General features: G+C 36.3%; 1 protein-coding gene across 4 annotated transcripts in view; it reads left to right on the top strand.

Moving 5' to 3' along the window:
• Window positions 1–27,187, top strand: part of pcnx1 (pecanex 1) — a 171,304-nt gene that overhangs the window by 94,641 nt on the left and 49,476 nt on the right. For all 4 annotated transcript variants that reach the window (XM_039741440.1, XM_039741437.1, XM_039741438.1 and 1 more), the window contains 9 exons: window positions 4,723–4,755; window positions 5,707–5,878; window positions 8,914–9,024; window positions 12,930–13,021; window positions 13,936–14,045; window positions 18,266–18,371; window positions 18,755–18,847; window positions 25,317–25,467; window positions 26,795–26,936. In XM_039741440.1, the coding sequence (XP_039597374.1) occupies window positions 4,723–4,755; window positions 5,707–5,878; window positions 8,914–9,024; window positions 12,930–13,021; window positions 13,936–14,045; window positions 18,266–18,371; window positions 18,755–18,847; window positions 25,317–25,467; window positions 26,795–26,936 (1,010 nt within the window). The remainder of the gene's footprint in view (window positions 1–4,722; window positions 4,756–5,706; window positions 5,879–8,913; window positions 9,025–12,929; window positions 13,022–13,935; window positions 14,046–18,265; window positions 18,372–18,754; window positions 18,848–25,316; window positions 25,468–26,794; window positions 26,937–27,187) is intronic.

The raw sequence follows: 27,187 nt of genomic DNA on the forward strand, positions 1-27,187 counted from the left end.
ACCTGTCTGTTGTTCTCTTTTTGCAATTAAAATCTGAATTTCTTCCAATAACCTCTTAAATCGTTATTTGGATAGCTCATTGAATTCTTTTTACTATTGGTTTCCTTTCTCCTGTTATAGTAGGACACAATTTAGCTTCAATTTAAATCATCTTTAGGGTGTAAACCCTCATTTAGCCCTTTTCTTAATCTTCTTGTTACTTGATTCATGTACAGCAAAGTGTTTTTTACACAGAAATAAAAATAACAGCTAATTTTCACTGAATAATGAAGATTCTGCTTCCTGAACACTTTTGTGTGCAACTTAAAGATTTTGCCTTGTTGATCACAAAAATCTCCTTTAAATTTTACTAATGTGTACTGTTTTATTGTGATTTGTGCTTATATTTAAGTCTACTAATGCGCACTAAGTTAATGGTTTTATTTAGTGCCTGTCTGTGCACTCAGTGCAGGTTGCAAATCAAACAGTGGATAGGCTAAGGCTTAGGCATACCTGGGCACACATAGTCAGGATACATGCAGGCTATAAAAGTTGCTTTCATACACAGATACTTTACATTGCATTGATATCAGCTTGTAAGTTCTCCAGGCATAGCACGGTGTGTTTACCTGGCATTTATTGTCTGGAGTGCAGTTTATTTCAGCATAAATATCTTGTCAAATTTCCAATAGTTACAATATATTTTGTTACATTTTTGGCAGGAATACACTGAGGACTCAAAGATACAGCATGTTGCACTTGCTAAGATATCATTGGAACTATTCTTTGGTTGTAAAATTGGTGCTTAAGACAAAGCATTGGCTCCTCACATTTATTGTGAATCATGAACTTTGGCTGTGAGATATTGGCTCTGAGTTACTGACAAGTCACCTCCTTCTCATTCCCAGTAATATGATGAGAACAGAATGATCATGTGATAAACTGTTACTTCTGTCTAATCAAGGTGATTGGCTTCTCTAAAAAAAATAAAAAATCTATTGAATACTCCAAACTGCCTTCAGCCATGAGACCAGTGCAGTTTGACGACAGTTTGCCAGTACTAAAACCACCAGAGACAAAGAGCCAAGATGAGACAAAAGATGTTACAATGCACATGAAAAACGACAGCAGTCCACCTTTTGAAGTGTTTGTACCTGGTGAGCATCATCTGATAACAAAGTCAGAATTAAATGACTTGGTCAGTGACTTAACTTTTTTAAAAAAGCAAAAACAGGACTACTTGGTTGAAGACTACAAGCATGGGGTTTGCTGTCACCAGGTACAACATTTCTGTCATTTTGAGCTGCCAAGAGGATTTGATAAATTTCCTTGCACTGGTTGGCAACCTCTGTTTCTCCATCGATCTTGATGGGCAGTTCATGGTTTTGGATTGTGTGACCCACAACAGTGGACTCAACGTTAAGTCTGAAATCTGTCTTGTTATACAACACCAAAGTCCACCCTTCCATACCCCTTGGTAATGCAGTACACAAGACAGAAACTTACAAAGCATGGAATTGTTTTTGAAATATACTGTACGAAGTGCAGCCACAGCTGGAACATCTATGGTAATCTAAAAAATAGTGGCACTGTTATTTGGAATAGAGTTTGTATATACTAAGTCCCATTTTCAGATCTGCGAATGGAAAAGCCGTGCTAAAGAGTGTCATTACATAAAAAGAACTGGGGCCTCATGTATAAACGGTGCATACGCACAGAAATGTTGCGTACGAACGTTTCCATGTTCAAATCATGATGTATAAAACTTAAACTTGGTTTAAAGCCATGCACATTTCCACTGTACCTCATACCCTTTAGTACACAAGTTCTCCATTCGGTTTTGCAGACTGGCAGCACCCAGCATCAAAGCAATGCTACTGTTTCTGTGTGGTTTATGTTTCTTTTTCAGATCCACATCCCTGACGCGGCTTTATAAATACACTGTAATTAACTGCATATTGTTTATTAGTTTAATGCATGCGATTGTAATTAACCTGTAACAATATAATGGTCCACAGAATGGTCAAACTATTCTAAATAGCATAGCTGCTTTAGCGTTGTTACTCTCATTGCACCTTCTTCTTCTTCTTTCAGCTGCTCCCGTTAGGAGGGGTTGCCACAGCGTATCATCTTTTCACATATTACTCTCACTGCACCACTCGGAGCAGCTGATTGGAAAGAGAATTATCGGTATACAGCATTAAGCACATGCTACCTCAGCCATGCTTCCTATTTGAAGTGCTTCTCACACGGCAAACACTTCATAACCTTTACTGTATGGACCTCGCGGTTCAAAAGAGTTTCATCCCAAGAGCGCTAAACGCAATCAATCACTCCAACTGCTCCTTGTAGAACTGTTTGTACTTATAAGTACAATCACCGCACTGTAAACTTGCACTACAGTTATAATATTGCACAACCTGAGCCACTTTATAAAGCACATATTTACATATGATGACGATATCATTTTTAAGATGAAATGCAGCAAAATATGTTTATTATATTAAACAGATAAAACTTTAACTTTTTTAAAAATAATCTACATTGTTAATAATTAAAGGACACAGTGTCTCTACGCTAGCAAGGATCTGGCGCTCGCTCCATTCACAGATTGTTCCTGTCTCGCACTGTATACTTCACTGGGACTGGCGTGAAGGATAGAATAATTAAACATGTTATACGAAGGTATTTCAATGTTCCTTAAAAGTTTTGAAGAATCGGCGTTATAAGCTTACAAATGGCTTAACATCTATTACAGTGCTGATGGTGTAGCGATTGGGTATTTGGAGAAAGAAAAGTAAGGACCTTTTGTATCAAAGGTCGTGCACAATCACTGCGCCACTGTGTTCCCGTGTTTAATAACATGCTTTAACTCCTATCATCATGAAAATGATATCACATATTCATCTCATTATTTTAATTATTCAGAGAGCTGTAATATCACGAATGTAATGGATTCTGTGTCCTGTCGGAGGAAGACAAAGACGGTTTAAGAAGCACGTAGTGATTCACACACATAGAGCACATAGAAGATCAAATATAAAAGAAAGCATTCAACATACTACTTAAGTTATGATGGGATTTGAGAAACTAGTAAATTAAACGATTTTAAGATTAAGTTTATGATGTTCTACTTTAATGACAAAATAAACTATGTGATTAAAGTTGACATTTCATGCCTTTTCCCCATTGTGTGCCTTTTTTTTTCCTCTGTACCCTAATAAACTTTCATATGACACTCGGATGGTGGGCTACGACTCACCTTATCACAGCGACTTTGATATGTGACTTCTTTTTTATTTCTGGCACTGTGCGACTTTGGGAACTTGAGCTTTCAAGTTTCTCCGACGCGCTATGTCACTCAATCATCTACCTTTTTCTAGTTTATACCACTGTTTAAACCAACAAATAGTACTTTTTTCCTTGCCTCCACTTGGTATTCGCTGAACTTGTTCTATTTTTCCTCGTGGTTTTGCCATTGTCTTTTCACAGAAGGCTGAGCTTAAGGGCTATTTATATTGATTTGCATATTCAAAGAGGCGTAATTCTGGGTGGAGATGGGGTGGGGCAGCAGGCGTGTGCACATGCGTTACTTTTCATGCTGATCGGGATTTATGTAGCGGAAGAACGTGGAAGTTTGCATACGCATAGATTCCTGCATCTGGATTTTTCATTGCGTACACACATTCCCGCTTTTGTGCTTACATGTGCTTACGCCATGTTATAGTGTGAGTTCTACGCACGGCGTTAAACATGAGGCCCCTGGCTTCTGCTTAAGCACTTGGTTCCAGGGTAGAAAAAAATGTGGCATATAAAACACTTGGCAATGCAAAAGAGATTTCTGCTTGCTCTGCGTATTAACCTTGGACTGATGAAACATTTTGTGAAAGAAGTGAAAAAGAAAGGTGAAGGATTTCAATATTTGAGAATAACTGATGCTAAGATTAATAAAGGCATTTTTGTTGGTCCACATAGTAGACAAGTCATCAGTGACAAGCTGTTCAAAGTTCCGCTAGTGGCAAGTGAGGAAACACTTGGAAGACCTTGAAAGAGGTTGAGATTTTTCTTGTTAACTACAGAGGACCAAACTACGACCTGCTGGTTGACTACATACATGCTTCAAGCATACAAAATGATGAAGTGCAACATGTTGCTAAAGATTCATTTTCTTCATTCACATTTGGACTTCATCTCTGCTTATATTGGTGTTGTCAGTGATGAATATGTTTAAAGGTTTGACAAGGACATTGCAATGACGGAAAAGAGGTGTTAGGGCAAGGGAAACCCATCAGTGCTGGATGACTATTGTTGAACACTGAAATTAGACTATCAGATGCTGAGTACAAAAACATCAGCAACAAAACATTTTGAGCTCAATCAAACAAATGCAACGTGTCAGCATTATTAGTAGATGAAACATGCTATATTCAATAAAAATACATTTGATTTTCTCCAAATCCTTTAAACATACAATCAATACAGCTTTAAGCCATCAATCATAACTAAAACAGTATCAAGAATTTTTTTTAAACTTCTGCCAGTTCTGCCATAACACTGAACATGTGCAGGATTTTAGCAGTTCTAAACAACACGTATTTTTGTAATCTGAGTGATGTACATGCAACTGCTATAAATCAAGCAAATTAAATTTAATTTCTTATTAAAAAACAATTAATGTGCTATTTAATTCATAAACAAGAATCATTTTACATTTCTTACTTTTTGTGTTTTATATTTTTTTAGAGTGTGCAGCCTGATTCCTCATCCCCCCGACATGTAAGTTTGCAACTTTTGTTGCTTGGTGTGTAATTTACAATTTAAATTTTAATCAGCATGTAAAATGGAGACATTAAAGAAAGTGAACTCTTTAATTTGGGTGAGCGGAGCGGTTTGTTTATTTTGGTAAATGAGTTTGGTAGAACTAGGACTCGTTTTTTTTTAACTAGTTACTTTACCTATCAATGACAGGTTAAACAAAACATTTTAGCAATATCTCTTGCCTAACATGTACCTTATTTCTGTATCTTTGTGTGTCTGAACCACTCTTGACTGGTGCGTCCCAACTTGAGGGTGTTCTATTAAAGCCTGAAGGATTTGTCATTTCGAGGGACTTTACTCAACTCATGCCCGCATTTATACTTCCCATCTTTGAAGGCGACTCTTTTGCGTGCCTCCTAGATGTTTTTACTCATATGTGGAAATGTTATATGTAGTTTTAAATATTGATGAACACATTGTTTTGCCTGTGAGATCATTTTCAAGTGGTGTTTGGCTTACTTTGTTAGAAGAAGGAATTGAATTTTCACTTTAATGAAACAAGCGGAGCAAGTAAAATGCAGTTAATCTTAGAATTATTAGAATCCAGTAAATGAGCCTTCTGTCTGCTAATATTCATATTTGACAAATGAAATGTTGTTTATGCTAGTACTGTAAATGCTTTCTAACTTAGTTCTAACTGTCTAAGGAAACATTTTTTTATGCAGTGTCTTCCACCCTCAGCACCTGTTAAAATTCTGTTTTATTGTTTTCAGGAGTTTTGTACTGAATAATGAAGCACCATAAACTTGTCCAACTGAAATATATAAAATGTCTTTATGGATAAAATTAGTGTTTAGTATTTTGCCTAGATTTCTGTTCATTGTTTTAAAATATATGTACAGTAATGTTGATACTGAATTTTTGCAAAGGTCATTAATTTAATGCAATTGTATTATATTTCCTTGCCAGGGTCACAATCGCATCATTGCCTACAGTCGGCCAGTGTATTTCTGTGTATGCTGTGGACTGATTTGGCTCTTGGATTATGGCAGTACTGTTACTTCCAGCACTCGCTTCACTCTGTATGGGGTGCCTTTCACAAGTTCACTGCTCTTGGCATCTGCAAGGGATCTTATTATAGGTACTGACAAATAAGATATAACAAAGAATATTATAAATCAGCCATTACTTTAAAAAAGTATTTATAGGGTGGTCCAGATCTAATTATGCAGATCCGGATCGTCTGGATGACTTTGATTTATGCGTGGACGATTCCAGTTTGGCGCAAAGATGATTCTTCATGTCGTCAGTTCGCACACTTCTTGACGGTCCGTGATTTTCTACTTAATAAACTTAAGTTATAGCATAATGAAAATTGCATAATTAGATCTGGACCACCCTATACTTCCTTAGCAGCTACCTGTTCGGGGCACACACAGAGGTCTTTTTTTTTTTTTTTTTGGTCTCGGATATCTTTCCAACTGGAGTTTCAGTCCTGTTATAGTAATGTTTAACATGTACCCTAAAACCTATAAACTGTATCCAGTTCAGAATATGAAATTGGAGATTTGCTTTCCTATTGATTGGTAGTTTCACAGATTTATTTAATGTAGTGTTTAATAAGATCAGTTCTACAAGCCATTAATTTGTACAAACTGCACCTGTCCGGATTCTTCAGCTGATACAGCTGCAATTGTTTAATGAGAATTTTTAGGTCAGTCACCTAAAACTGGATTAAACATTACAGCATTGAATAGTAGCACTAAGCTAAGTAATACAAAATATTGAATATAGATAAGTTTTTTTTTCCCTGGAATTGTAGATGAAAATATGTATTCATCACTTTGCATGTAGTAAATTGAAGCTACTTATGCAACATTTCATCAATAGTATCTTCTTTTGTTTAAGCCACATTTTTAAAATATCAATATTTACAGTGGGTATAGAAAAGAATCGCCCCCTTCAAAATATTTACATTTTTTTTGCCTTACAGCCTTCAATGAAAACACACACAAAAATCTTTCTTTCCAGCCTTACCAATCCCAGCCAACACAGGACACAAGGCAGCAACAAACCCCAGGCAGGGCACACAGACACACACTCACACACTAGGAACAATTTAGGATCGGCAGTGCACCTAACCTGCATGTCTTTGGACTGTGGGAGGAAACCGGAGCACCCGGAAGAAACCCACGCAGACATGGGGAGAACATGCAAACTCCACGCAGGGCGGACCCGGGAAGCAAACCCATCTCTCCTTACTGCGATTCAGCAGCACTACCATTGCACCAAATTATAAAAAAATCAAAAACAAGACATACTTAGATTATTAAAGGATCACCTGCCAATGTCAATATTTTGTTGAACCACCTTTTGCTTTAATGACAGCCTTGAGTCTGCTCGGATACTTCTCTATCAGCTTTGCGCATCCAGATTGAGCTATATTTGCACACCCTTCTTTACAGTTTAACTGTTCAAGTTAGGTCAAATTGGATGGTGAACGTTGGTGGACTACTGTCTTCAAATCTTTCCACTGATTTTCAGTGGGATTTAGGTCTGGGCTCTGACTGGGCCACATTCACATGAGGACATTAACTTTTTTCTCCTTCAGCCACCGTGTGGTCAATTTTGCTGTGTGCTTTGGGTCATTGTCATTTTGAATCTTCAACTTTCTGGCAGAGGGTAACAGGTTTCCCTCAAGAATTTGACGGTATTTTGCCCCATCCGTTTTTCCTTCTACCCTAACGAGAGCCCCAGTTCCTGTGGCAGAGAAACACCCCCACAACAGGATGCTGCCACCTCCATGCTTTACTGTAGGTATGGTGTGTTGTTGATGGTGAGCTGCATTGGATTTCCACCAGGTGTAGCATTTGGTATTGAGGCCAAATAGTTTGATTTTAGTCTCATCTGACCATAACACCTTTTTCTACTTGACATCAGAATCTTCAAGGTGCATTCTGGCAAAACTTAATGTGGCCTTTCTTGAGAAGTGGGTTTTTCCTTATGACCCTCCCAAACAAGCCACAATTGTGGAGTGCTTGTGAAATTGTTGTCACATGCACACAATGACCACTCTTTGCCATAAAATCCTGTAACTCCTTCAAAGTGGCCATTGGCCTCTTGATAGCCTCTCTTACCAGTTTCCTTGTTGCTTTCCATCCAGTTTGGAGGGACGGCAGGATCCAGGTAGCGTCCTAGTAGTACAGAACACTTGCCACTTCTTTATTATGGACTTTACTGTGCTCCTTGGGATTGATAAATTCTTTGAGATTTTTTTGTATCCATCTCCTGCCTTATGTCTGTCCACAACTCTATCCCTGAGATCTTTTGAAAGTGGCTTGCCACCCATAGTCAGTTGTTTGCTGTCAGTTGCACTATCAAGCAAGGGAATGCTTCAGGAACAGCTTTACTAATCACACTGATTACAATTGATTACAGGTGGAAGCCAGTAACCATGGTCTGCAACGGAAATGGTGGTTACTTACACCTGATTGAGTTTGCAAATATTGTTTAGGAGGGGGGTGATCCTTTATTAATCTCAGTATGTCTTGTTTTTTATTTTTTTAAATTCTTCTGAACTGTAGCTGTGATATCTTTCACTTGGATGTTATATATTGTATTGAGTAAGTAAAGCTGGAAAAAATATTGGTTTGTGTGTTTTCATTTAAGGCTGTAAACCACAAATAATTGGAATATTTTGAAGGGGGTGATTCTTCTACCCACTGTATATAAAATAGCCTCTTTCAAGGTAGCCACTTTGATAGAATAATAATATGAAGTATACAGTAATTAAGATAAAAGTGTAATTTCCTATCACAAAAGAAGTGGTTGACTCAAGCAATGAAGCCCCCTGTAACATTAAAAACTATTAATGTAGTTGTTAGTGTATCTAAGTAATTGCCAGAAGATAATAAATTGTCGGAAATAAAATAAAGTCAAATTTGAAGTATAGTAGAAAATGTCTTGGCAATCAGCTAGACATATTAGCTGTGTATTGGTAAAAGCTTAAGTGCAAAGAAATTTGATTATATTTGTGATGTGGTCATTATATTAATTCAGTGGTGTGATTTTAGTGTATTGTCACAGATAGCCTTCTCATTCTTCTCATTTTATCAATGATGGATTTTAGTTATGTCCTGTGTGATTTAATTTTTTTCTCTCTCTCTCTCTCTGCAGTTTTTACACTTTGCTTTCCAGTAGTCTTCTTTATTGGACTACTTCCACAAGTGAACACATTTGTGATGTATATCTTTGAACAGCTTGACATTCATGTCTTTGGAGGAAATGGTAAGTTCTTGATTAATATATTCAGTAATCAATTTTGATCAAGGTTCACATATAAGTATAAGGTTGTGTGTGTTTGGGAGCATGTGTGTGTAATAAATGTAGTGAAATTAAAGTGAAACAGTAGAACTTTAGTTCCTTAAGGCCTGCCTTGCTGTGAATTTATTAGCTCATGGTAGCAATTAAGAGAAACAGGAACTGAAAGATCAGAGTAGTTGGTTTGTGTGCTTTGTTTTTGCTGGTGTTCTGTACATAGAACCAAGTGTCACAAAGGACTGGTGAAAGCGACAGGATGGGTTTGGATGCAAAACAGTCATTATGAGAGCAGCGTTAAATACCTTCTGCCTCCAAAAACATCAGATCTGTGTCACATACAGTATGAATGAAAAAATTGGGAATAGAGCTGCAGTGTGAATGCAGCCTTTTTTATTATTTTTTTTTAAAATGGATCTCAGAAACCAATCGCAGTATTGTATGTGGTGGTTTAACAACAGCACAGTTGACATCAACAACATGGCACTTTCACGAAAAGGAATAATAATCTGAAACAACAAATATTACAATAATAACTATGCAATTTAAACAGACCAAAACAGAATACTTCAAACTTGATCAAAACTATTTCTCTCTGTTATAATAAATAAATCCTGGGACGAGACGTGACTTTTTCAGAGAGATACTTTCATGTCCCACGAGTTGAGACTTTGTGCCAAGAGATTTAACCACGCCCGAAGTCGGAAATAAAAGACAAAGGGTAGATAACAAAGTAGAATGTCGTAAAGTATTCAAAAATTTGGTGCAGTACACATGCAGAGCAGGTTAGAGATAATTGAAAGTACTAAAATTTGAAAGTCTCAAATGATAGTAAAGATCACATTAGCGCAACAAACGGAAATTATTACTCTGTGAAATAACGGAACAGCAAAAACAGATTGAATATATTGTTCCGATTTAAACTTTAAGTGGGAGACTTGTGGATCGTATAATCCATGTTGCCATCATGGAAAAGTAGTATTTCTTCCCAATGAAGAGGCACATCCGTGAGAATTAAGATTTGTTGTTTGGTGAAAGTGAAATCCACATACGCGAGCAGCAGATACGCGAAGTGGCTGGCGTGTAGCACAGGCTGGGGGGGATTGGCGAGCGAAGCTACCAGGGGGCAAAGCCCCCTAGGATCTCAAAAGAAAACAGCAGTGAGAAAAAAAACCCTAAACATAGCAAAATATCTTTACAAATGAGATTCATGAAAATCATTTACAGTTTCGTGTATTTAACTGCTGGTTTGGAGCTCTCTGGTTGTTATGCACATCTTTATTATTAAACTCATGGTCAAATTTATTGGGAGAGGTGGTTAAGGAGGACAAATGGATTATGTGAATTTCCCCTTGGGATTAATAAAGTATCTATGTATCTAAATGGAAGAAGTATCTTTGTTTAAAATTGATGCAGTGCTTGACTAACCTGACCTACAGTAATCTCTGGTTTTGACATTTTTACAAATTCCATCTTCCACTGATAATTTAAGCACAAACTGGTGCTTGAAAAGTTTGGAATGTAGTACTTGATTTTCCTCAATAAATATATTTTTGTCTCACTAGGGGGCTCTGCCCCCTGCTCGCTTCACTCGCCAACCCCCGGCAGGTGGGCACTATGCACTAGTGGGGAAGCGGATGTACAATTTAAACAGATTATTTTAATGGGAATTATTACATATGTATAATAGACCTAACTATTTTACATTACAGTGAGTAATTAACCATAGTAAAATATAGTAAACATAATAAATTGAAAGAAAATGATGTTTCATGTTGCGTTAGAGGTATTCATTTCATTATACATTTTCGTTCTGTTTGTCTTTGAAATTAACACGCAAATACTTTTTAAACTTACACTTTTACTGTAAAACTTTAGTAAAAACAACATTTGGAATAAACTTTTTTGTTAATATTGCTATTAATTTTGATTCCGTGTTTGGACATACATCGTGACAACACAACATATGTGAATATCTTTTCTTTCGCTCTCTAATAAATAAACCGACTTTTTCGAATGTTTGTCCCTGTGATTTGTTAATTGTCTTTGCAAAAGCTATTCTAACGGGAAACTGTTAAAGTTTTAATACAAATAGCATATCAAGACAAATTAAATATATTTTTTGTGGAAGTCTAATAAGGGGACTCCCTGATTCTGAAGGCCTCCCTGCTTTGCATGGATGTCTTCTATGCCGCTGGCCTTAATAGGCAGCAGACTCTGCAAGAACCCCATTTCTAATCTATTGACTGATATTCTGCAATGACTGGGATAATAGTCTCACTAGCACCATTAGGACTCCGCACTAATAATCTTTTGTGAACTTTTTCAAAAAAACGTCCTTGGGCTTTATCTGTCATGTTTCTAACTCACAACAGGAGCAGAAATAACCAAAAAGGTCAGTTTATATTCAAGATCCTATTTGGGACATAAAAATTTAGCGTACTGAAACACAGAGGTACATGACAGCAAGTTTCTACTCTGTTACTGTGAGACTTCTTTACACTTGTGGTTTCATAATTTATGTAACAATGTAGTTATAAATGATGAAAGTCTCAAAGAGTCAAATTGATGTACACTTGATGTATAAGAATTGTGTGTGTGTATATATCTATAATATGATATTACTAATTATAAATCTTTTTAATGGAATATTTGGATTCATGCAATGTTGCTTAAAAGATGCATATTAAAAATTCTGAAGAATGGGATTCTGTATGTGCATAAAGTGATTTGATCAAAAGAGAAAATGGATCTTGCAATGCACATAGACCCAGACAAAGCTGCTCGTGATTGTTCTAAAATGTTAAATAAAATTGTAAATATTTTTTTCTTAGTTATGCTCCTTTTTGCACCTGAAGGTCAGAAGACTTTATGTAACTTCCCATATCTCTTATTAAATTTAGGCACTGTTAGTCTGTATATGTTTCATAAACTTTACTACTGAATCAGAATAATGTTGCATTGTAATGATCTTTAAAAATCCTGCAATAATTATTCTGAGTGTTTATAACAAATCTACTACATGACTGAAGAATACACAACACAATTTTCATGCAAAGCATGAGAAGCTTAGGCAGTAGAAATTCTGGGGGAGACCTGGCTTGATAGTTGGCAGCATGAGGCAGCTGTTGAGTGATACTAATGTGACAAGTTGGTCAAAGAATATCTTACAGGACTAAACTAAACTCATTTTCTCTCTGTGATGTTTTTGTTGCTTGAAAATTCTGGTGAGTACACATAGACCTGTCAGAAGGGACGGAGTCTCCCCGAGTGTGGATGTGTGTGTTTGTGTATATACACGTTTGCATGCGTGAATTCAAACGCAGAACTTAAGATACACTCTCCCCTGCTTAAGACTGTGTATGTGGCCCCTAGCGATATTAGGAAAGATTTTGGGTTTGATCATCTGATGGAGTTGACAGAGTGCAGTAGTTTCACTAATCCCATTTTAGGTTTTATTATGGGCAAACCCCAGAATCTCCTTTTGAGCTAGGGGTAACCCTACTTTGGCTATGTGGACACCAAGCTAAATCTTTCTTTATCTGCTGTTCTAATCCCAGCTGAGCAGAGCTTTTGGTAGTCTGTTTAGGGTTGAGCTTCTCATGGTACTTGACACTTGCATACTCTCTTACAAGAACAAAGTTGTCATATCAGCACTTGTCCATGATTGGTTCTGTCCTCGTCCTCTTTGGCATATCCTACTTTATGGTAACATATACCTTTTCACAAACAAATTAGCATTTCTCATCTTTTGAATCTTCTATTGGTAATCTCAGAATGGCTTTAGTAGCTTTTAAAAATTATGGAACATTATTTGCATCTTGTAATATTAAGATCATGTGAAAAGCTGACTGAGCTGTTCTTTTGCTCCTTAGCCTCAACAAGTCTTTTGTCCGCATTGTACAGCTTTGTTCGTAGTATTGTTGCAGTGGCATTGCTATATGGACTCTGCTATGGTGCTTTGGAGGTAAGTTTGCGTGCCTTTACCTCTTTGATAAACAGTATTGGCCCAATTTAACACATTTGTACATGTTATAAAAGTTGCATAAAGTTAAATCTACTCACCATTTCCCATAGACACCAATCTTACATGTCTTTTAAACACACCTGCTCTTTTTCATAGCTGCAGTCATCCTCTTTTAAAGGAAATGTTACCAAGTTGAAGTAGTTGAAACATGAGTTATCTTTTACATTTTTTCTGTTAATCTTTAAGGCACAATTAAAAATTAACTTCATTTCCATTTTCCCCCACTTATTATTACTTCATGCAATTGAAAATATAAAAAGCAGAAGGATAATTAAATTATGAAGTACTTAACTATTATTATAAGAACTATTGTAATCACAAGACACGGTGGATTGTGTTTGTTAATGTATTTAACATGAGTTTTAATTTTACAAGGGTTTCCAGGTAGGGGTATTTTAAATTGGTGTTTTTGAAGGTAACTGTTTTTTACAGGTAGCAGATTTTAAAATGTTTTTCTGTGCTGGCACTTTGGTAAAGCGGTTTAAAAACCCATTTAGTGGAAAGAGTAAACTTCACCTATAATTAAACCCTTTTGCTTGTTTAATGCTGCTATCATACAGCTCACTGTACGACATTATTTTGAAGAGACTTAAGAAGGCTCTGGTTGTTATTTATAAATGAATGGCTTTTCCACATGCTCACTTTGTTCTTGGATTGATTAATATGAGCTGATCAAGTCAAATCTTCATCTGTCACTCATGCTACTCAGTTTATTGCCTGTTGCTTTTGGCACACACTGCTTGAATCAAAATATTTTCCTCCACACCCATCAGAAGGTCACGGTTCTTGACAGTACATTAAACACAATTCATTTTCCATTCCTTATTTTATTTTTTGTTTTGTTTTGCCTTTAGGAACCATGGGATGCTCAGCACATTCCAGCTCTATTTTCTGTGTTCTGTGGCTTACTTGTGGCCTTCTCCTATCATCTAAGCAGGCAGAGCAGTGATCCATCTGTTCTAATGTGAGTGATCCAATTGAAAGCATACAGCACCATATATTAGTTAGGTTAAAGTTGCAAATTTATGTAAAAAAAAAAAAGATTGTTAATACTGTGAGCCTATTTTTAATTATGCAGTCAACTGCTAGATTATTGCATTTTACATACATTATTAGAGTTTTTAAAATTCTGATATTTTATTTTGTGCAAATATGTAACTTACACTGACCTTATTCAGTTCAGGGTTTAGTTTTTCTTTAGCTATAAATTGTCAATTAAGTGGGTTCATATGTTGATTGGATATATGGGCCTGTATCAGACCCAGCTGAGGTATTGTTAATATTTAGTTTAGGGACTTATTTAACACTAGAATTACCAACGCTTACGAAAAAACTTGTAAATCCGGCCCACCTTAAATCTGCTCACATGTCTCCGTCAGTGTCTTTTGTCTTGTAAATGTGTTGATAAGCCCAAGCAGCAAGCAGCCTACTATCCCATCCTCCCCCCTCTTTCACCTCAAGTCTGGTTTATCAGGGAGTCAAGTAGTACTAGAGCTGTATAAAGGCTAAAAAAATATATCGTTATTTGGAACACATGCATTTCATGTGTGTTCCGTGTCTACAAAGATCTATGTAAGTATAGGATGACATGAAATGCAAAAAATGTTGAACACATACCTAAAAGACAAACTTTTTCCATGTTTTAGTACTAACGAGAAAATGTAGATATGAAGTGCATAATGTGTAAAGGCTGAAGTCCAAATATAAAATAAGCACTTTCACAAAGGGTATAAATATAACAGAACAAGTGCGCTTTTATTCAAGACTATAACTGAAGAAAAGGAAATCGGGTTAGTGTAATTCATTGTAGTGACTTCTTTGGTAGTACAGCGGTAAGAACTGCTGACTCCTATTCAAAGGGTCATCGGTTCAAGCCTTCCTGCGTCTCAAAATAAACATTTTGAGTAGTGAGCTCCTCTTATTGTTACTATTGTACAATAAAAACTTACCTTTGATTTGAGTCTGTAACAGCCGGTGTAAATGTATGGTACTTGTAAAGGTTAACGTTTTTTTTTTTTTATTCAGTTTTATTCTCTCAGTCGCGCTAATGCCACCCTGATCTGACACTGCTGTTTTCAAATAAATACGTGGCATAACAGAGGTGAACTCGGATAAGGACAAGGGCTCTACATTGAAGAAAGAGAACAGAAGCACCCCCCACAAGAAAATTCCACTCACATATAAGAACAACGAGCTACACCAGGCTTAAAAGTGAAAGATGGCACCATTTGGATGCACCAAGGTTGGGTGTCATCCTGCCAGTCATTCTGCCTCACACCTGTCCTCCAACGAAGCAGCACGGCTTACAGATCTCGCCAACATATTGTGCAAAGTCCTGTTTGTGATTATGTTTTGTGATGGTCTTTACATAAGAAACATTTATATTTTACTTATATAAAAGCCAGATGGAATGTTATTTACTTTGGATTTATTTACTTCCTACAGCATAAACTAGACTGCAGCTCACTACTCAAAGTGTTTATTTTGAGACGCAGGGAGGCTCGAACTGGCAACCCTTTGAATAAGGGTCCGAAGTTCTTACCGCTGTACTACCAAAGAAGTCACTACAACGAACTACACTAACCCGATTTCTTTTTCTTCGGTTATAGTTTTGAATAAAAGTGCACTTGTTCTGTTATATTTTTTAATTTTTAAGAAAGTGCTTATTTGATATTTGGACTTCAGTCTTCACACATTATACACTTCATGTATACATTTTCTCGTTAGTACTAAAACATGGAAAAGATTTGTCTTTTAGGTATGTGTTCAAAATTTCTATAAAACATCCTACACTTGCATAGATCTTTGTAGACATTGACCACACGTGAAATGCATGTGTTCCAAATAACAATATATATTTTTTTAGCCTACACTGTGTGCACAATTATTAGGCAAGTTGTATTTTTGAGGATTAATTTTAATATGGAACAAACACAGTGCTATCAGTCAATCCAAAATGTTAATAAACCTGAAACCTGAATGTTTCACAACGGAAATGTGAGTGTGAACATCATCAGGGGAATACATATGTGCGCACAATTATTAGGCAACTATTAGTGTGCAGATTTATTATGCAACTAAAGGAAAAATGAAAATTTTCCCATCTCACTTGTTTATTTTCATCTGTTATAGTGAGAATAATAAACAAACACCTCAAAATTTACAAATAAATATCTCTGACATTTCAAAAAAAATAAATCAATCAATGAATGACCAATATAGCCACCCTTCTTTCCAATAACAGTCATAAGCCTTTCCATTCATGGAGTCTGTCAGTTTCTTGATCTGTTGACGATCAGCTTTTTGTGGAGCAGTGACTACAGCCTCCCAGACACTCTTCAGAGAGGTGTATTGTTTTCTCCCCGTAAATCTAGCATTTAAGAAGTGCCCACAAGTTCTCGATAGGGTTTAGGTCAGATGAGGAAGGGGGGCCATGTCATTATTCCTTCATCTTTAAGGCCTTTACTGGCTGGCCACGCAGTGGAGAACTTCGATGCAAGTGATGGAGCATTGGCCTGCATAAAAAACATGGTCATTTTCCTGTATCACTGTTTGAAGAAAGTGTCTTCGAAAAACTGGCAGTAGGTTTGGGAGTTGATTTTGAGTTCATCTTCAATGCAAAAAGGTCCAACTAGCTCATTTTTAAAAATACCAGCTCATACCAGTACCCCACCTCCACGTTGGAGTGGAGCTCTGTGCCCATTACTGATCCACAGGTCCATCCATCTGGTCCATCAAGAGTCACTCTCATCTCATCGGTCCATAAAACATTTGAAAAAAATCTGTCTTCAGATATTTCTTGGCCCAGTTTTGACGTTTCAACTTATGTTTCTTGTTCAGTGGTGGTTGGGTTTCAGCCCTCCTTACCTTGGCCATGTCTTTGAGCACTGAACACCTTGTACTTCTGGGCACTCCAGGTAGGTTGCAGCTCTGGAATATGAAAGTACTGGAGGATAATGGGTTCCTGGTAGCTTCACGTTTGATTCTTCTCAAATCTTTGGCAGCTAATTTGCGTCTTTTGTTCTCAACACGTTTCTTGCGACCCTGTTGACTATTTGTTTGATGGTTCTGTGATCACACACCAATATCTTAGCAATTCCAAAAGTGCTGCATCCCTCTGAAAGACTTTTTACAATTTTTGACTTTTCAGAGTCAGTTAAATCTCTTTTTTGGCCCATTTTGCCTGAGGAAAACTAGCTGCCTAATAATTCTGCACACCTTGATATAGGGTGTTGATCTCCTTAGGCCACACCCTCCCTCATTACACAAATACACATCACCTGACGTGCTTAAATCCAATAAGCATTCAAGTTAATACAGCTTGGAATTGGAATATACGCATTAAAAATGATGATATGGTCAAAATACTCACTTGCCTAATAATTGTGCACACAGTGTATACAGCTCTAGGTACTACTTTACTCCCTTATAAATAAGGCTTTAGCTGGGGGTGCGATTTTTGCTCTTTCTGTGTCGGTAGGAGAATGGGATAGTAGGCTGCTTGCTGCTTAGGCTTATCGACACATTTACAAGACAAAAGACACTGACGGTGCGAGCGGATTTAAGATGGGCTGGATTTACGAGTTTTTCGTATGGTTTGGTAATTCTAGTGTTAAAGGTTTATTTAGTTATGTTTACACAAGAAAAAATGAAATTTGCCTTCTTAGTTCTATCCAATGACAGACTCCAGAGTCAGAGTGCAAACAGTTATCCTCCAGAGGCTTTATTTGATGGATGGTTGCATGAGGAGTAAAGGGAAACAAAGAAATGTCAAGAAAAAAATATTAGTTTCCCATATTTAGAATAAGGTGAATTTCTTTATTATTATATTAATTCAATCAGTGAAGACTGCAGTTGCATTAAATTATAGGAATAGACTGCCATCAGCTCATTTTCATTCTGTTTAAAAATTCCATTGATATCCATCTTGAAGTTTAAGGAACACTGGAGGCCACAGATACCCAAACCAAATTGTCAGGCCATTGGAAACCAGCAGAGGAGAAGGAAGGCTTAAGGTTGGGCAGAATTGTTATCAAGTGACCACAGACCATAACATTGTCTATACCTTTAAAATTCCTACATGTAATAAAATGACTTTTTAAATTTACAAATCCAATAAATATAACTGAAAAAATAATTTCTTAATTTGTCTCTCTTTTTTTTTTTTTTTTTTTTAAAATAAAGCTCATTATTGCAATCCAAGATTTTCCCAAATCTTAAAGATAAGAACCCAGAGGATCCACTATCAGAAGTGAAAGATCCTTTACCTGAGAAGCTTAGGAACTCTGTAGTAAGTTAGCGTATTTAATTATTATGTTTTTTTAAACATTAAAGGAACTTTGTTTATTTTGTTATTGTCTTTACCAGAATGTGCATTTCTTTAGCTGGTTGAGTAACAGTGCAGTCTTTACTTTTGAAATAATATGTGTACATTTTATTAATTATTAATGCCACCTATACTTTTATAGCAATTGCACATAAAATAGGATTACTGCAAAAAAATGCAATATTACTCTTTAATTGATTTTCCTTTTCTGATTGAATAAAAAAGGCATTGTTTGGGTAGCTGTTATATGACCTTTGATAATAATTAAGCTTTTAAAACCACTCTCTGAAATAAATGCTTTTATAATAGATTTTTTACTAAATTATTTTTTTCTTCTTTAATTCTAGAGTGAAAGACTGCAGTCGGATCTGATCATTTGTGTCCTGATTGCTGTTTTATATTTCGCTATTCATGTCAGCACAGTTTTTATAGCATTGCAGGTAATGTCATTTTACTTTCATTTAATATTTTGTGCAATATAATACATTTTTTTAATTGTTCATTGTTCAGGTTCACATTCAAAAAGATAGTTAACTTTACATTTACCTACTTGTTCAGTTCTTCATTGTATAGTGGATAGTATTATAGTAGCCACTATATTAGGCAAAGTACTTCACTGGGGCTCTCGTAATCGTTTTTGCCTCAGCAGGAGTAGCAGCGGGTCTATTCCTTCACTTTGGTCTGAAGGATGCACTTGTATTTTTGAGTGATGTGCTAATCATAACGTGTTGATTCCTTTGGTAAAATCACCGGAATATACGTCCATAGACTCTTTGAAGTTTGAATTATTTAATACTCGATCTATCTCTAACAAAGCTCTGCTGATTGGTGATGTTATCATAGACACTAAGATGGAATGTTTATGTCTTACGGAGACTTGGCAGTAACCGGGTGATTATTTTCCTCTATATCAAGCGCTCCCTCCAGAGTTTGTCTGCATCTCCAAATCCCGTTCTTCAGGGAGGGGAGGCGGTCTCCCAATAGTACACCGTAAAGACTTAAAATTATCACCGATACCTCTTCCAGCGTATCCATCTTTTGAACTGTTAGCTGGCAAACTCTGCAGACCTTCACATATTATGGTTGCTGTTTTATATAGACCTCCTAAACTATCAAGTGTTTTGATTGCAGAACTTTTTACTGTTTTAAGAACTTTGTTTGCAATGTCTACTAATGTCATCCTCATGGGTGATTTTAACATGCACATTGACGTGCCAACTGATGCACTGACAAATGATTTTAATGAAATCCTTGACTGTTTTAATTTTAATCGACTCATAACAAGGGTCATATTTTAGACTTAGTTAGCTCCTCTGGTATCACACCTCACAATCTTATTCCTACTGAATTACCCATCTCGGATCACAAAATGATCACATTTAATGTTAGCTTACCTCTCAGTAAATAAAAGGTTCAGCGTGTAATTTCATTTCGTAATGTCAAGAATGTATACCCAGAGACCCTTATACATTTATTGCAATCCCAGCCTGTTTCTCCTTCTGCTACCACACCATCAGAATTAGTAGACCATTACAATGCTGCTCTGTCTTCTGCCTTTGATAAACTAGCTCCCTTAACATGGACTGTTTCATTTATTCTCACTGCTCCATCGTTTACATCTGAACTCCGTCAGCTCAAAGCCACGGGCTGACAGTTGGAGTGCCTAGCTAAAAAGACGAGTCTTGTTGTACACAAGGAAATATACTCAAATCATATGTTAAAATACAAAAAGGCTCTCTCTGCTGCCAAAACTGTATACTATTCTAACATTATCAATACATGAGGGAAAAATACTAGACCTCTTTTTTTCTACAATGAAAAGGCTAATTACACCACCAGAAAATGTTGCTTACCATAACCTCTCTGTTAAATACTGCTGCACTTTTTTGGATTGAAAAAAATCCACCAGAAACGTGCTTTCTCTATTTCTTCAGAAAATGACATACTCTCCACTATCACCCATATTCCCCTACCAACCAGGGTTCTGTTTTGGGGCCACTTCTTTTTATCATTTATATCTTCCCAATAGGTAATATCTATGGTATTAAGTTTCATTGTTACGCTGATGACGCACAGCTATATCTATCCACTAAATCCACTTCTGTTTTCCCTCCAGATACTCTTATGGCATGTCTCCAAGACATAAAGACATGGATGACTCACAATTTTCTCCAACTAAATAGCAATAAAACTGAGGTGCTCCTCATTGGCCCTAAATCTACACTTGCTAAGGTTAACCATTCTTCTATTTTAACTAACAATATTAACACAAACATCTCTTCCCAAGTTAAGAGCCTGGGCATCATTCTAGACAGTACTCTCTCTTTTTCTTCCCATATACTGTAAGTAACATTTCTCAGGCTGCCTTCTTCCATCTCTGGAACATTTCTAGACTTCAACCTGTTCTTATGCAACACAGTACTGAAGTATCGGTTAATGCTCTAGTCTCCTTATTCATAGATTACTGTAATGCTATTCTATCTGGCATCCCACAAAAACTTATCCATTGCTTACAACTTCTTCAAAATTCTGCTGCCAGGATAATAACCTGTTCTAAATCCACTGAACACCTATTCCTTCTCACCTTCACTGGCTCCCTGTTAACTACAGAATACAATACAAAATACTGCTCTTAACATTTAAAGCTCTCCACATCCTCACTGATCTCCTACAGACTTGCACTCTACTCACTCACTCAGATCCTCATCTGCGGCTCTACTTTCTGTACCACACGTCAGACTCTGTTCTATGGGAGCTCGAGCATTCTCTCATAGTGCCCCTCAACTCTGGAATTCTCATCCCTCTCATCTTCGTCAGCTTGTTTCAATATCACATTTTAAAACTGTCCTATAACTGGCTCCACCAATTTTGAATTTTGCACTGTTACTGCCTATTATCTTTATTTGTCTGCTAATTATTGCTTTTTGATTCATCATTCTCTTTGTTTTTTATTTTACTAATATTGTTTAATTTTATTGTAAGGTGGCCTTGAGTGCTAAGAAAGGAGCTCATTAAGTAAAATGTATTATTATAATTATTGTGGCATTGTGGTTAAGACGTAGGATTTCAGACCCTGGTGTGCTGGTTCACATCTTTCTACTGACACTATGTGATTATGAGCAAGTCACTCAACCTACCTGTGCTTCAACTAGAAAAACAAAAAAAGTATATCTCAGATTTTGTAAGTTGTGTTGGATAAAGGCGTCAATTAAATAACTAAATATAAATAGTGGATATCAAAGTGTCTTTGTCCATTGTTTTCACTTTGTGTGTGATTATGTTGAATGTTTTTCAAATTCAGTTCTGTAAAATTCACATTCAGTACTGAAGAGGCTTTAATTTATATTACATTTTGGTTTGTTAAATCTTGTTTTAATGTCTAATTTCATGTGACCTCATGGAGAAATCCTACAGGAGTGGAATCAATATGTGAACTAAATCCCATGGTTATAGCAGCATGCCTGATCTGCATGATGGACGCTGCCCATTGTGATATTGTATGTTACCACTGTGCAAGATTTAATGACTTCCATAGTTCCTCTTACATGAACATTGGCAGATGTTGCGTTGTGAACAGTGCTTAGGGGGCTAATGCCTTTCTTGTCCGTCCACTTGATCACAATCATTTTACCTTTTAGCCACGCAGCTACGTGCTAACACTGAAGTTTAAAGCAAGCAAATTCACCAGGAATGTCTCACCAGTTGCCAGTCATTTACATAATCTTAAATAGTCAATGGCAGGTGACTGTGTGCTCAAGCGAAGTTGATCATGTGACATACCTAACCAGCTATTCTGTTTAGTCAGAGGGACAGGCTGCTTGCGTGCTAGAATTGGTTACCAATGATCGTTCAGCCGGCAGTACAATGCATAGCAGGTAGCTATTGGCAGAAGAAGGGATGAGCATGACTATGCTGGAAGATTGGTGTTTAGTTAGTAAATGTGACATAAGTTGTGTTCTTCCAGTCGTTTAATTCACCATAGTGTAGTGATGAAATCGGCAATCGTGACTGGCAAATTTGACATAGTCCATGTCAAAAAACGAAATGTAACGTCAGCTTAAATCAGCTTAAAAGGCATGTTCTCTTAATATACTAAAAATTCTTTGTTCGGACAAAGCTTTTATAGATAATGAATATACAAAAGCTTTAAAGTATATATTTTAATAAACTGAGTCAGTGTCGGGTGCCCTTTCAATGTAACAGGAACCAAAGCATAGAGAAAAGTGTGTACATTGCAACAGGTACACATGTCGTAAATGTAGGAAAGACGGTCCTTGCGTGTGTGTGAACTGTAAACATTTGAATTTGATGATTGCATAAAACGCTGAACTGACCTCTCTGTACTATTCTTTCCTCTGCATGTCCTGGAGTACAAAAGAAACACCACCATACAGCAACATGTGGGGACTGGCAAGATCGGGGAGAAAAAAACATGCGGTCACTGATTACAACCGCAAGATGTTATGTAAATGAATATGAATAATATGAATAATGTTGCATCCGTGCCACAATGTTTTCCAAAATGTACTATACAGGTCATAAAATGAATAATTCCAAATATCATATATACCTATGTCTCTTTTTTTTTTTTTTTTTGACATCATGGACCATAAGGCGCATACTAATTCAGTGTGAGCAGGAACACTCAATAAAACTGAATAAATAAAAAAAATCAAGTGATGGTGAGATACGAAGAAGGCAGATTCACCAGCGTTTGTGTGTCAGCTTTTATCCCTGCAATCAGAGAACGTCCAGTTCCATTGCCTCAAAACACCACTCATATCTACAGTAATTCCCAGTTTCAAATAAAAACTAACAGCGTCAGATCCCTAGGGCGATAGTATGTATCGAGATCGTGACTGAGAGGATAAAAGTGAAAAAAAACAGTAACTTTTACAAGTCCTATAAATGTACACTGTCTGTTAAAGACTCAAACCAAATGTATGTCTGTATTTTATAATATTAACAATAAGAGTAGCTCACTACTAAAAATGGCAAATATAGGAGGCAGTCGGGATCGAACCAGAGACTCTTGATTACAAGTCAGCAAATCTTACCGCTGTGCCACGGAAGCTGTTGTATTTTCCTTGAACCTTTTGTGAAAGTGTTTATTTGATCTTTGGACTTCAGGCTTCATACATTACTGTATATAGTTTATGCCTACATTTTGTCATTTACTACTAAAATATGAAAAAACGTTTCTGTTATAAAAATTTGTTTACACAGATTATTGTAGAAACGGAACACACATGAAATGCATGTGTTCCAAGTAACGATCTATTATTTCCACTCTAAAACTCGAGCACTTTGTTCACGTTCTGCAGCGGTGGGGGGATGGAATAGTAGGCTGCTTGCTGCTTGTCTTTATCGGAACATTTACAGGACAAAAGACGCTGGCGGAGAGGTGCGAACAGATTTAAGGTGGGCTAGATTTATGAGTTTTTTCGTAGGCTCTGGTAATTCTAGTGTTAAAATGTAATTTCAAGCAATCATTTTTGTAGTAGTTGCTGTATTGTTCCAAAATTACCAAAGTTCTGCAAATTTTAATTTCCTTCATAGGATGATTCAAGCACCGGTGTGATGCATGTTCAAATAATTCCACAGACAAAATAACTTTGTTTTAAAAGTTTTAGAAAAACTTAAAAGCAAAAGAGTTCACACAAAAATAGAGGAAAAATTGACATTAAAGAAAGTAAAAAATAGATCCGTTTCCTTACTGGCTTAATTAACACTCTGTTTGTTCTACAGTTAGAGCTAAGAAAGTTCTGTCTCATGTTAACTTACAGGTGGTAAAAGGCTATGCCATATTTATAGGTAGCTATAAGAAACTGATATTCTATTATTGAAATTAAGCAAACACTATAACTTTTAACATCAAACATTGACTTTCTAAGATTGGCTGTTATAATAGTCTATGTACATGTTTTATTATTTTCTCAATGTGACCTTTATTTGTTTTATTGAAAATAATAACATGCCTGAATTTACTATAGGTGTCAATAAATTAAATCACAGTATTTAAAGGTATTTTAATGCACCTGTGTTGATTGGCTCCTAACTGTACTAAGCAGTCGTGTGCATGCTGCACTGTAGAACTGGAAAGAGATCTACTTGGCAACATTGTTTCAAATATGATTCAACTTTTGTGACCACTAGGTGGTGGCCAAACACCTGACAGTTCCAGGTTAAAATACAATACTTATTCTATCACAGTACCTTGACAAGTTTAACTCAAGCCGGAACAGTATAAATGAACAGATGCATACCTTGTCTCCTTCAAGTCCTCCTTGGTGAGCATTGCCTTCTGACTTGCCTTCGAGGTAAGAAAACCTTCTTTTATGGTGGATCTTGGAGTACTTCCACCGCCATGGCATTGTAGGACAGAATCCTTTTTTTGGTCATTTGGAAGCTCCCCAAAATAGGGAGGTCCTTCTTCATAATGCCTTGAGCATGGGGAAAGGTGCTATATAAATAAAATGTATCATTATTATTATTATAGTGCCACCCTGCAGTACCAGGGACCCCAAAAAGGTTGCCCTTTCACATTACAAGTCCCAGGCAACACTGCTGTTGTCCAAACTGGGACCCAGTGAGAGGAGCACTACCACCTCTCGTGCTTGGGAGAGCAAACTGTTCATAATATCTGATTGTACCCCTGTCCATCCATTATTTGTTCATCCTGACTGAGATACAAACCAAGGGTCATTCCAGTCTTGCACTTTCCCTTGGTAAATATTACTTTACACATTTCTATCCCCTAAAATTTCCTCAACTTTTCGTTCATTTGTAATATTACAAAATTATTTTGAAATAGCCTTGATTATGTCTACTAGTACACTTCTAAGTCTGCTTTTTGCTTCTTGTACATGAAACTTGATGTTTGTTCTGTTTTTTTCTTTTTTCCTTTAGCCATTTTTAAGTTATGTCTTGTATGCCTTGGTGGGTGCTATGGGGGTGTTAAATCATTACATGCTGCCACAGTTACGCAAGCAGCTACCATGGTACTGCTTCTCTCACCCTTTGCTCAAAACCAAGGAATACTACCAGTTTGAAGTCAGAGGTGAGTAAATTTTATCATTTTAATTCTGCGATTAAACATTTTGAAATTTCATTTTGCACTGGCCTTCCAAGACTGAAGTGTAAAAATTAGACATTATGAAGTATAATTTAATTCTATATATTTTCTTCATGTCTGAAAATGTATAGTTCCTGAGTACATCAATCTTCTTTCTTGATTTAGCTTAATATGGGGATGTAGACATGCAATTAATTCTTACTACATAATGGGCCACAAGTTATGAATCAACAAAGGATGGAATACCAGGCCATTGCAGCGCACAATTAGATATACCCAGCTCATTCATTGCCAGTTGTTTGCTTGTTAAAGTGACCTGGAATACCTGGACAAAACTTACAGACATGGACAATGTTTAGGCTCCATAGAATGAATGAATATGACAGGATCTTGATCCAAGCCTAGTGAAACCTTAAAGCAAAAAAATATGATTGTCCTCATTTTGTCCATAGTTTTTGGTATACCAATACTTGAACATTCCATTAACAGTTATTGTTTTATTCCTGCATTATACGAAGACAGGTTGAAATCTTAAGTAATAAATGTAGACCTCATTATTAATATTTGCAGTACACCTTGCAAGTTATATGCCATTTGTTAATGGATTTGTAAAAGCAGTGTTAATGTTTTTGAAATGCCATCTGTTGGAATGACAAATGCAATGCTTTTTATTATTAAAAATGTTTGTGATGCTTCATCTTTTGGTATGACAGAGACATAGCAAATGAAGGGACACACATATTGACTCACATACACTTATTATTTTATTAAGGTGGATACAACATTGATTGAAACTCCAGTTTTTGTTTATGTGGTTTATGGCAAGTGTTGGTATTCTCACTTTAACGGTGGGACGTATTTTATGCATATGTAACACATCTTTAAAGTTATGTTCTGTATATGTGTTTACTTAAAATAAACTCGGAATTTTTATATTCAATGATGCATACTGAAATTAGTATTAGTTCAGTTTTAGGAAAAAACTTTGCAAATTTTTAAATTTCTTATCTTGGAGGAGAAATGGGTTTTTCTCCAGGTATTCTGTTTTTTCTTTCATATCTTAAAGACACACGTTAGACCAATAGAGATTCTGAATTAACCTCTTGTGTGAATGGCTCTATGAGGGACTTGCAATCTGTTCAAACCTAGTACTTGCTACATTTGTCTAAACTGGATTCAGCAGGTTTGACAATGTCAGATTGTACATGTTTAGCGGTAAATGTAGTAAGATTTATTTACTATATATTGATTTTAAAATTAAGTTATCAGCAAAGAAAATGAAAACAAAATGTATCTTTGTCTTCTTCACCAGGTGCTCCTCATGTGATGTGGTTTGAGAAACTCCACATCTGGCTGCTTTTTTTTGAGAAGAATGTTCTGTACCCTTTGATTGTATTAAATGAACTCAGCGGCAGTGCCAAAGCCATTGCAAGCCCTAAAAAACTTGGCACAGAGTAAGTTCCTATTAGGATGCTTGTCCAAACAATCTCAGGATGTATGATTTTCCACATTTACTGTGAATTCTTATGCAAGTATTGTTTTGCTTTAATTAGTATATCATCTATATCTGACCCCCAAAGGTATTGCAAAAAGATAATTTCCCATCCGGGATTAACAAAATATATCAAATATATTTTTTGTTTCAAGGTGGTTTGTCATTTTTTTTTCTCTTTTTACATTGATGTGGATTTTTGTTTAAAGAACA

Source organism: Polypterus senegalus, chromosome 18 (genome assembly GCF_016835505.1).
Source record: "Polypterus senegalus isolate Bchr_013 chromosome 18, ASM1683550v1, whole genome shotgun sequence".
NCBI lineage: Eukaryota > Metazoa > Chordata > Cladistia > Polypteriformes > Polypteridae > Polypterus > Polypterus senegalus.